The 12,796-nt window shown below is 42.4% G+C and overlaps 1 protein-coding gene across 1 annotated transcript in view; it reads left to right on the forward strand.

The window, feature by feature from the left end:
• The first annotated feature begins 4,419 nt into the window (after positions 1-4,419).
• Positions 4,420-12,796, forward strand: part of LOC144593165 (coiled-coil domain-containing protein 102A-like) — a 349,183-nt gene continuing 340,806 nt past the window's right edge. The window contains exon 1 of the mRNA XM_078398649.1: positions 4,420-5,037. Coding sequence (XP_078254775.1) covers positions 4,420-5,037 — 618 coding nt within the window. The remainder of the gene's footprint in view (positions 5,038-12,796) is intronic.

Below are 12,796 nucleotides of genomic sequence, written 5' to 3' on the forward strand. Positions count from 1 at the left end.
AACTGTAGGACGCATCTAATATCAGGGAGAAAATACCTCATGACTGAACCACATCAGAAGTCTGGATTCAACCACTCCCCCTCCACCGCCTACCCCAGCGGAATTGCACGGGCTATGGACAATGTACTCGTCTGCTCCACCAGGAGAAGATATGCGATGTCATCTATGGCCATAAGTTCCAAACCATGGAGGACGTCATGGTCCATTTCATTAAGATCTATTGCAGGAGGAACCTAATTTCTCCATTTTGCATCTCAGGAGATTATTGTTTAGTTTAGTTACATAGAAACATAGACATAGAAACATAGTTAAGAGATCCAGCAGCTCTTCACCCCACTGAGTCCACGCGGACGATCAATTACTCGTTAACACTAATTTTATGTTATCCCACTTTCTCATCCACTTCTTACACACTATACTATGCTTGATAGGCTTTTTCCCCTCACAGCTAGCAATTCGCACAATCACCTGTGCAACTAAGCAGAGAAAATAAAAGTAGAACAGTGAAAATAGAAAGCAAGGTTCCAGAAGATCCAGATCCCTAGTTGGGTCAGGGGAGGAGTTGGGGCTGAGAAATAATATTTCAACATCCCCCAAAAAAGAGACAAAGTGCTGGAGCAACTCAGTGGGTGGGGCAGCATCTCTGGAGAACACGAACAGGCAACGTTTTCGGTCGGGGCGCTTTGTCAGACTGAAAAGTGCTGGCTGGAGCTCTGGTATCCTGTTGTGTGTCCACGGCTTCACAATTCATAAAGGTGGTGGACTTTCTGGAGGAAGAGTAGAAAGATAGATGGACATAACATGGAAGCTGCAGGTCTCCTTCAGGAGGAGAGAGCAGTAGAAACTAACAGCTATGAGCAGGAATGGTGCAATTGGACCATGTATGATAGTGAAACAAAATTCTTTCTTATAACTATGCACTGCTATCACTATTTCACATGAATTGCTTCCATTTACTTTTTGATTATGAACCTACGCGAAGAATTCAAAAGGAATACATTTTTTGACAACAATCTCTTTCCTTCCATCAAAAGGACATGTAAATGTCCATAAATGCAGTGCTGGCTCGAAGGGCCAAATGCCCTCCTCCTGCACCTATTTTCTATGTTTAAATAGCCTCATAAATCATTCCTGAAACCTTGATCATTGAGAAGTGTCATTGGAATCTAAGCAACCTCTATGTTTAGCTAAAAGCTTGCACCCTTGCTCTCCACTGTCTTGTCCCACTTGCACCTCTGATACAAATTCAACAGATAAGGGCCTGTCCCAATTAGGCGATTTTAAGGCGACTGCCGGCGACTAGGCTGTCGCCGACAGTTCGCCGGGGTGTCACGGGCATGATCGTGAGGAGTCTTCCAAAAATCGTAGTGGATCTCAGCGCGTTGCTGAGAAATCATCCAGTTTGAAATTTCTTGGCGACAGCTGGCCTGTCGGCAGGTATCGTTGCTTATTGCAGGCGCTGTCGCATGCTGTCCCCAGGTTTGATAGATTCTCTTACATGCATTTAGAAGCACATAATATTAAAATAAGTAAAGTCATTTCAAAATACCATAAAATGCTTGTGTTTAACCAATTTATTTACCGTCAGGAATTTGACAGGTAGATTGACGGTCAGGTAAGTGTGGGAATTTTTGTGATGTTTATGGCCATCAGCCATTACATTTAAAGTGGACTCCCAACCCAGATATGTAACCCAGAAACCAGATATGCATCGCCCGTACATTTTCAAAGAATGCCCACACACTTTTCACAAAAATCCACTTAACCACTTTTTAATCTTTTTTTTTTAATACTGCTATTAGTAAACTGGTAGTAAACCCCGTTTATGCCTTGTTACAGTTAAGCTTGGTTTTTAAGTAACCCATACAAGATGTTATAGTTCAAAACTCTCAAGTACTTACTGACTTGTCAGTGATTTCAGCGCAAATTAGGACGCCGAAGAAGCATAGACATCGTGGGAATTTCGCAATGTTTCCGAGGACGCTGTAATCTCGACCTGACTTGGCATTGTCGTGGTCATTGTCGTCGGGTAAAAGAAAATTTCGGCGATCTGCTACAACTTTGACAGTCGCCAAAAAAATCGCCTAAGTGGGACAGAGTGAAGGATCTAGAATTTGCCTTGACTTTTTGATTGCTTAGTGAATTTCTACCTGCACTATAGATCTGGAATTCAAGAAGAAATCAGCACCTTGATGATCAAGGTAGACAGAGTGGCGAAGAAGGCGTTTAGTAAGGTTGCCTACATTAGTCAGGCCATTGAGAACAGTAATTGGGACATCATGCTACAACTATACAACTCATTAGTGAGACGACAAGTGGAGTATTGTGCACCATTGTGGTCACCCAGCTATGGGAAGAATTTCATTAAACTGGAAAAAGTGCATTAAAAATAAACACAGGATGGTTTCCAGGACTGGAGAGCTTGAGTTATAAAGTGAGACTGGATAGGCTGGGACTATTCTCACAGGAACATAGAAGGGGTACAGATTAAGCTGGATGGTCACAGTCTTTCTTTCCAGCGTAAGTCTAAAACTAGAGAGCATCTGTTTGAAGTGACAGAGGAAAGATTTAAAAGAGGCTAAAGGGCATCTTTATCAGACAATGTGGTGGTTATATAGAGAATGAACTGGTAGAGGAAGTGGTGGAGGTGGGAAAAATTACAATGTTAGGAAAGAATTTGAACAGGTTTAGCGGGATTTGGATCAAATGCAGGCAAATGTGCTACCTCAGATAAACATACTGGTCAGCATGGACAAGTTGGGCTGATGGGTCTGTTCTGTGCTGTGGAACATTTGGATTCGATGACTCATATATCCTGGATAGGTGCCCACTTAAAATGCATTGAGCCCCAAATTACTGCAATCCTGCAACATAATTATCCTGTTTTTTTCCATTGTAAAGCAGATGTAGGTTACAGTATAATTATTTAACAGGATAAATACCAATTGAAGATAATAATGCTTTACCTTCAGTTGGAATCCAATTTGGGTGCCTTCTATAATAAAAAATAAAAAAGTAACATTAACGATTCAGGCAACTGACCTTTTACCACAGAATTGGCAGACGTTAGGCAAGTAGCAATGCTTTAAGCAAGTGTTGAGGCAGGAGAAGGGGGGAGTAAACAAAATAAAAATAAAATGGAAAGTTAGGGAAAGGGGACGTACAACGAGATCTGGGTGTCCTAGTGCATCAGTCACTGAAAGGAAGCATGCAGGTACAGCAGGCAGTGAAGAAAGCTAATGAAATTTTGGCCTTCATAACAAGAGGAGTTGAGTATAGGAGCAAAGAGGTCCTTCTACAGTTGTACAGGGCCCTAGTGAGACCACACCTGGAGTACTGTGTGCAGTTTTGGTCTCCAAATTTGAGGAAGGATATTTTTGCTATTGAGAGCGTGCAGCATAGGTTTACTAGGTTAATTCGCGGAATGGCGGGACTGTCATATGTTGAAAGACTGGAGCGGCTAGGCTTGTATACACTGGAATTTGGAAGGATGAGAGGGGATCTTACCGAAACATTATTAAGGGGTTGGACACGTTAGAGACAAGAAATATGTTCCCAATGTTGGGGGAGTCCAGAACCAGGGGCCATAGTTGAAGAATAAGGGGTAGGCCATTTAGAACAGAGATGAGGAAAAACGTTTTCAGTCAGAGAGTTGTAAATCTGTGGAATTCACTGCCTCAGAAGGCAGTGGAGGCCAATTCTCTGAATGCATTCAAGAGAGAGCTAGATAGAGCTCTTAAGGATAGCGGAGTCAGGGGATATGGGGAGAAGGCAGGAACGGGGTACTGATTGAGCATGATCAGCCATGATCACATTGAATGGTGGTGCTGGCTCGAAGGGCCGAATGGCCTACTCCTGCACCTATTGTCTATTGTCTATTTGCGACAGGGTGGAAAGCATGAGAGATTAAATGATGCCAGTAGATGGAGATTATAATCGAAGAGGTCAATTTAAAAATTGGTGCGGAATTCTTGAAATTGGGTAGAATTTATAAAGTATTGCTTTCCAGGAGATGTCAGGATCTGGCAACAATTTTGAAAATCGCAACCATTCCTTATAAATTCCTTTTGCATTCATAATTTAAAGATGTGCAAAGTAAGTAATAATGTGAATGAGTTCATTCATAAAATACGCAGTCTGCAGAAGGTTCTTGTTGGTTGAGGTGGGGACTGATGGGGTGAATGGTCACCCATGCTATGCTGTTCTACTTTACTGAGCTTGATCAATACCATAGTTTGTATTGTATAATGATCATAAGAAATCATAGAATATTAATTTAAAATAAGTTTAGAGGCCATTTGTTCTGCAAGATTTTACATTATAATTTATACTTTTTTGTTCTTTCTGTAGGAAATTGAAGATGAGAGGCTTTAGCAAGTGGAAGAAGAGCTGAAGGAAGGAACTTTTAAGAGAGAAATAATGAGCTCAAACTCCAATGCCAAAGGAGGTGAAGGGTCACAGACCCCAAAAGTTCAACAGTCTTCATCTGGACAACTGTATGGCCAGATTGGACAAAGCAACCAATCTGAAAGGATGCTGACCACTGATTCATCAGTTCACAGTTTCCAAATCTCATCCCCATCTCCTTTACCACAGCAAGTGATCAAGCATGCCGATATATGTAGTGACTGGGACAGTATTGAAGGACTGTATCATCGGGAGTTGGAAGAGGTCCGGGCCAGAGCTGCTCAGATGGAAAAAACCATGCGCTGGTGGTCAGACTGCACTGCCAACTGGCGAGAGAAATGGAGTAAAGTGAGGGCAGAAAGAAACAAGGCCCGTGAAGAAGTACGACAGATGCGGCAGAAACTGGAGTCGGTCATGAAGGAGTTAGCTGCTATGAAAAGAGAAAAGCAAGAACTGTTAAATGAAAATGAGCAACTGAGAAAGGAAACAAAGGCAACAGAAACACAGTCAGAGGCTTTAGTCAAACTGGAGGAATATGAGCTCAATACGCTGGAACAGGAACCTGTCAAAGATGTCAAAAATAATAAAAATCCACCAAGCCCAAACAAATTCACTGGTTCGCCGAAGAAGGTAAGGAAGGCAATGCCTCTACTCAGTAATACAGCAGCAACAAAATGATGTATACAAATTACAATAATTAATTCTGCATATGCCTTGAGCTACCCATCATCACAGGTTCCCAATCTCCCTCCTCTCTTTTATTTTTCTGGCATTTGTATCCACATGCACGGATTACTTCAGGCCATGGGCAATGACAAAGTATTTGAATTACAACCAAGATGTCTTTACCATCAAATGTCTCGAAAAAGGAATTAAGGCCCATAACTGTGACTGATTTCATACTTTTTAGTCGAAAGAATTATAGTAGGTTTGTATCTGCTTCCTTACCATAGATCCGAAATTGAACCCAGGATCTGTGTAGCTCTGTCAATCACAACCGAAGCTAACTTTCAATAATGTAACCAATGACACAGGTTATGATACACATTTGTCAATAGTTTGCAAGGATACCTTTTCCCAAACATAAGCAGGCAATTATATAGGAGGAACTAATAGTGATTAACTAATAGTCTTATACATATACTAGGGTAATGGTAGACCTTCTGAAAAGGCATGGCTGTGGGAGGGAAATCCTGCCTCACTACTTTAATTGAGTTGTTTGAGAAGGTAATTAATAAAAACGTCCTCAGATCTTGTGGAAAATACAACAGCTAAAAAAATACATTTTGTTTTTTTTTAAATCCAGAGAGTCATAGTGTTGTACAGTACAGAGATGGGTCCTTTGGCTCATCATGTCCATGCTGGCCTTTTTGACCATCTATACTAGTCCCATCTACCTGAATTATGTCCACATCCTTCTGGATCATACTTAATCCAATGCAAGTCTAAGTATCTCTTAAATATGGTGATTGGACGACTCCACCACTTTCTCTGGAGCAAGTTTTAGATATCAACCATTCTGTGTGTGTGTGTTAAAAAAAAATCTCCACAAATCCCCTTCAGGCTCCTTCTCACCTAAAACATGCTATTTTGTTTTAGACATGGGGAAAAGATTCTGACTATCTACCCTGTCAATGCTTCATAATTTTATATATCTCTATCAGATCATGCATTATCAGCCTTCTTCCCTGCATGGAAAAAACGAATTCAGGCAATCCATCAGTCCCCTTTACTAAAGTCGTCCCACCCCAGACAATATCATTTTATATCTCATTTGCACTGTCTCCAGCAGAGGCACATCCTTCCTGTTGTGCAACGACCAGAATTGCATACAGTATTCCAAGTACTGCATAACCAGTATTTTGTAAAGTTGCAATATAACCTTAAACTTTTATATTCCAATGCCCAACCTTTAAAGGCAAGCATGCCATATATTTTAAAAGGCACAAAGTGCTGGTGTAACTCAGCTGGTCAGGCAGTATCTCTGGAGAACATGGATAGGTGACATTTTTGTCAGGACCCTTCTTCAGACTCATTGTGGTGGTGGTGGGCTCTTTGCTATGCTATACTTGGACTTGCACCCATTTCTCCCCTCCCCCCTCCCCCCTCCCCTTCCACTTACATTCCTTCTTCTGGCTTCACAATTTGCAACTCTTCTATCCTTATCTCACCCTTTTTGTCTATTCATCCCTGCCCATTGTCCAACCATCTGCCTATCAAAAACCATCCTCACCTGTATTCACTATCACTTGTCAGGCTTTGTCCTGCCCCTCCTCTTTTCCAACTTTCTTCCCCGGTCCCAACCTGAAATGTTGCCTATCCATGTTCTCCAGAGAAGCTGCTTGACCAGACTTACTCCAGCACTTTGTCTTTATTTTTGTAAACTAGCATCTGCAGTTCCCTGTTTCTACATTATGCCATGTACTTTTCCCTGAGCTCATTATCTTCTATGTCCTTATCTGTGGTAAATACGAATGAGAAATATTCATTTAGGATCGCACTTAAATCGCATAGCTCCATACCTAGATTACCCCTTTAGGGACCCATTCATTCTATGATAACCTTCTTGCTCCTGATATACATATAGAGTGTCTTAGGAATGTTGGGAAGTCACTGGTGAAGCCAGCATTTATTGACCATCTGTGATTTTGTTTGAGTAGGTGGTAGATAGCTTGTTTCTTAAAAGGTGAAGTACTTCAGATGAAGGTACCCCTAAAATGGTGGTGGGCAAGGAGTTTCAGAATTTAGGTACAGCAACGGATGATATACTTCCAACTTAGGAGGATGCACAACTGGAACATAGAACATAGAACCATAAATAAGGTAATAAGGGATAGGAGCAGAATTAGGCCATTCAGCCCATCGTCTACGCCATTCAATCATGGCTGATCTATCTCTCCCTCCTAACCCCATTCTCCTGCCTTCTCCCCATAACCCCTGACACCCGTACTATTCAAGAGCGTACTCCAAATGTGGCCTTACCAACATCTTGTTTAGCTGAGACATAAATTGTACACAATACACTGATTGATGAAGGCAAGCCAAACCTCATTCTTCACCACTTACAGATATCTCTGTGCTATGAATTTCATAGTGTGATATCCCACCCCCATCCCGATTTTTCTGCTCCACGAAACTTCCCAGTATCCTACCATTTAATTCGTACCCTGCTATGTCTTAAAAAATTCAACACCTCGCATTTATCTGAATTAAACTCCATCTGCCATTCTACTGCCAATTGGCCCAGTTTATCTGTAATCTTCGAGAGCCTTTTTCACTCTTCACTGTACCGTCAATTTTAGTGTAGTTTATGCCATCTACATTCACTCCTAAACCGCCAATATTAACCGTGAACAGCAGCAGTCCCAGCACTGATCCCCATGGCACACCACTCATTCCAGTCTGAAAAGCAATCCTCAGCCATTGTCTTTAAGCCAATTTTATATCTAATTAACTACTACGCCCTGGACCCTATATGATTTAACATTCCATGTGGTACCTTGTCACAGGCCTTGCTAAAATCCATGTAGCCAACCTCGCCTCCCACATCAATCTTCCTGGCCTCCTCTTCAAAATCTCTATCCAATTTGTGAGATACAGTTTCTTACGCGCAAAACCATGTTGACTATCCCTCATTAATCTTTGCCTTTCGAAGTGCAAGGTTTAGGGGATTGGAAAATTTAGGTGAGATCTGCTTTGATTTTAATCTTTCTAGGATCTTCTAGGAACAATACAGTGTGAAGTCAAATGGCAGAAAGTTGGAAGTTGTTAAATTTCTGTGGCGTTTCTACCTTCACTCTTTTGTTTAGTTTAGATTAGTTTAGTTTAGAGATACAGCATGGAAACAGGTCCTTCGGCCCACCGAGCCCACGCGACCCGCATACACCAGCACCATCCCACCGACTAGGGACAATTTACAGTTTTTACTGAAGCCAAATTAACCTGCAAACCTATATGTCTTTGGAGTGTGGGAGAAAACCGGAGCACTCGGGAGAATCCACGCAGCCACAGGAGAAGGTACAAACTCCGTACAGACAACATCTGTAGTCAAGATAGAACCCGGGTCTCTGGCGCTGTAAGGCAGCAACTCTGCTGTTGCACCACCGTGCCACCCTCATCGTACTTGCTTGTAGGATTTTTCTGTAAGAAGCCACCAGACACGGGCATCTGGAGATATCTAAACTAAAACCCTCGCTTGTTTGTTTGTTTGTTCCTGAACTACAGCCAAAACGGTACACGATAGCATGACAATTTTAGGCCCACCTTACTCACCATCGTCCCTTTGGTGCTAATGGAAGAGGTTTCATTGAAATCGGTGTTATATTTTTAGTTATTCACATTTTAAATTTTAAATCTATCTCCTGGGGAGGGAGGGGGGGAGGAGGATAAGGGGGGTTGAGGAGGATGGAGGGAGGGTGGAGGGTGGAGAGAGGGGGGGGAGGGAGGGGGAGGGGGGGAGGGCGAGGAGGGGAGGGAGGAGGGGAGAGGGAGGAGGAGAGGGAGGGCTGTGGGGGGAGGAGGGAGGAGATGGGAGGGGGGAGGAGGGAGGAGGGGAGAAAGGAAGGGGGGAGAAGGTAGGGGGAGAGGGTGGGGGAGGGAGGGGGTGGAGGAGGGGAGGGATGGGGGAAAGGAGGGGGTGGGGGGAGTGAAGCCAATGGGGGGTGGAGGGGGAGGGGGAGGGAGGGGGGTGGAGGGAGGGGGGAGGGGAGGGGAGGAGCAGGAGCAGAGGAGGGAGGGGAGGGGGGGGGAGGGGGAAAGGAGAGGGTGCTGCACCAATGCATGAGAGGTTTGGCCCCAACAGGTCCACTTGCTATACTTTATTTGCTATTCCAGGAAAAAGAATGTTGGAAATTTCTGAACAGTTGGCTTTACTGCGTCAGCAGTTTAAACTGCAGTGGTTTTGAGTTGAGCAGTTCACTCTGACCTCTATTAATGAAGCAGCTTGCAATGTGTTTCCATGGTGGTTACCTTTCACCACAACGAGTTGTTTTTCTTTAACATTGACTGTACTTATGATTCATGCAAAACTGTTTTCTACAATAACTTCAGTTCAATGACTGAGTTTGTTCTCTGCTGCATGCAAATAGTACAACCTCACTCTCAAGTCATATCTGCCGAGGAGAGTACTGTCAGATATTAGAGGACAAGATTGGTCTTGGGTGACCAGCTTCTGCCCTCTGCACAACTGCAATGCACCTGACTGCAAGCTTTGTAAGAAAATAACTGCAGATGCTGGTACAAATCGAAGGTATTTATTTCACAAAATGCTGGAGTAACTCAGCAGGTCAGGCAGCATCTCAGGAGAGAAGGAATGGGTGACGTTTCGGGTCGAGACCCTTCTTCAGACTGATGTCAGGAGGGCTTTGTGGATATTATAGGAAGTACATAAACAATAATGTCTCTTGTATGTGTTGAAATTGCTCATGTATAGGGATCATATTGCATTTTTCTTTCCCCTTTCCCGATACTGCTATAAGTATACAATGGGAGTAGCGATAACTATTAAAGCACTAGAACCACTCTACAAATCCCATAAAAGGGATTTTCACCTTCCATTACATTGTGGTAGAAAATAACAAAAAAATGTCCAAATGTTTGAAATCTGTGGAAAGAGAAATAGTTAATGTTTCATATGAAGACCTTTTATCTGAATTAAAGTGATAGATCTAGAGAGCTCCCTCGAAATATAATGAACAATGCGGTTGAAGTGAATAATGAAGATGCATTTCAGGGGAGCTTATGAGGAGGAGGAGAGGAGAGTTGATCTGATAGAGGTAGATAAAAAAGGACAGAGGTGGCTTGAGTGAAACAAACTGTGGCATGGAGCAGTTGGGCTGAATGGCCTGTTTCTGTGTTGAATATTCTAAATTATCTTTGTGTTATGTTGCCTTGTCTAGAAAAACATCCTGAACTGGTAGCACCAAATATGCTCTATTATTCCATCACCATAGAAACAGAAAAACCCCCCATAGAAAATAGGTGCAGGAGTAGGCCATTCGGCCTTTCAAGCCAGCACCACCATTTAATATGATCATGGCTGATCATCCAGAATCAGTACCCTGTTCCTGCTTTTTCCCCAAAACCCTTGATTCCGTTAGCCCTTAGAGCTATATCTAACTCTCTCTAGAATACATCCAGAGAATTGGCCTCCACTGCCTTCTGTGGCAGAGAATTCCACAGATTCACAACTCTCTGCCTGAAAACGTTTTTCCTCATCTCAGTGCGAAATGGCCTAGCCCCTTATTCTTAAACTGTGACCCCTGGTTCTGCACTCCCCCAAAATTGGGAACATTTTTCCTGCATTGAGCCTGTCCAATCCCTGAAGATTTTTTTTGTTTCCTTCAGATTCCCTCTCATCCTTCTAAATTCCAGTGAATATAAGCCCAGTCGATCCATTCTTTCAGCATATGTCAGTCCCGCCACACCGGGAATTAAAGCTTTTGGCAATTCAAATTTTGCATCCTTTTCCAAAAAGCTTTAGAGGTTTTGTGCCTGGAATTTGGATTTCTTTTCTCTTGAGGGAATGGGAAATCTGCAGTTCACCAAAACAAAATCATGAAATTGGGATATGCTTGATTATAGAAAGAATTATCTTGTTTATGTCCCTTTAAGGAATGCTAAAACTGACTCGCATATTTCACCCTCACAGCTATTTGTTAGGCAGATGCAGTAAATTATTTGACCCTCGGGAAGGCCTTAGACTGTCATGGAGATGAGCCAAGGCAGTCATGGCTGGAGGTTGCAAATGGTGGAATGTAATGGTGCCTCAGCTTCCTATGGAGTTCACTCCCCCCTCCTCCCCCATGCATGATCTTCCACAGTGACCATGGGTGATTCATAACTCTCAGCGATCAGTAACAGCAATGGGATCACATAACGAATAACTGTGAACTGCAATTATTAGCCTGACCTGTGTTGAGAAATGCTGGCATTGAGTTCTATATAAATAAAATAGGGGATGTTTTTGTTCAATGTATAAAAACGATACCCTATGGGGAATTAAAATCATACATAGTTCTCTACTTGCAGTGCGATATGCTCCTCAGTGAATTGTGAGTTAATAATAAAGTTTGTGAATGCTGATCTCTTGATCCAATAGGCACCACACAGATTAGAGATGTCATGCAAGAAATATGAGAGGGAAATGACAATGGGGTGTCAGGATGAATTGGGATAGGAAATGCTTGGTCCAATTTCCTGGTGAGTGAGACTTTGACATGAAATAAGAATCAACACTTCCAAAATACAAAATTGCTTTTATGTTTTAAAATGACTTGCAAATAAGTTGACTTTTTAAGTACTTCATCAATGCTTCATTTTATTTTAATTTTTAGCTAAATATATATTTAAAAATCCTTCCTGATTCCACTGAGTTGCAATAAAAATGTTTATTTTATCTTCATAAACCTGTGGTTACTATTCTGCCATTTCAAAGAGATTATTCTATAATATAGATTGAAATTTAAATAGGTTACACTTTGCATCATACAGCTCTCGAAAGCCAGGATTGTGAATAAAAATGAGAAAATCCACAGGAGATCCAACAGTTCCCATCAGAACCACAGTGGGTGACATGTAAAACAGCTGTAGAATTTCAACCCTATTAATCCACATAACATTTGAACACTTAGGTCGATCTGAGGTATGCTAACGAAGGTATGCGGTTACATGGAACAAAAAGTGCTGGGAACACAGCAGGAGGAATGGTATCTGTGGAGAGATAAGGGCCTGTCCCAGTTACGCGATTTTTAAGGCGACTGTCAAAGTCGTAGCAGATGGCCGAAATTTTATTTTACCGTACGACAATGACCACAACAAAGCCGAGTCAGGTCGATACAAGTTACTTTTTTTGTGAAACTAGCGCCTGGCTAAGAGATTACAATGTCTTCGGAAACATCGCAAAATTCCCACGCTTACCTGACCGTCAAACTGTCGCCTCCAATCTACCTGTCAAATGTCCTGACGGTAAATAAATTGGTTAAACAAAACTATCTTCTGGTATCTTCAAATGCCTTTTCTTAATTTAATATTACGTGCTTCTAAATGCATCTGCGACAAGGGTTTTTCAGTGAACCTCCAGCAGAAACAATGCGTTCCCATGGGAGACTTGGAATACTGGTTTTAACGTGACGTCCAGGACTTTTCCGAAAGACAGCGGGACTGACTGCCAATACTGTTGTCCCCACTGTCTTTGTATCACCCTCCCCGGCATCAACATCTTTTACTTGTCCAGTCCCGCTGAAAACCCCACGGCCACTCTTCCTCCCACTGTTGGGAGATCCGATTCCTTGTAACCTGCTGCAGTCAGGTCGAAGAAAATAGACACTAAAAAGCTGGAGTAACTCAGTGGGACAGGCAGCATCTCGGGAGAGAAGGAATGAGTGACGTT

Source organism: Rhinoraja longicauda, chromosome 4 (genome assembly GCF_053455715.1).
Source record: "Rhinoraja longicauda isolate Sanriku21f chromosome 4, sRhiLon1.1, whole genome shotgun sequence".
Classification (NCBI taxonomy): domain Eukaryota; kingdom Metazoa; phylum Chordata; class Chondrichthyes; order Rajiformes; family Arhynchobatidae; genus Rhinoraja; species Rhinoraja longicauda.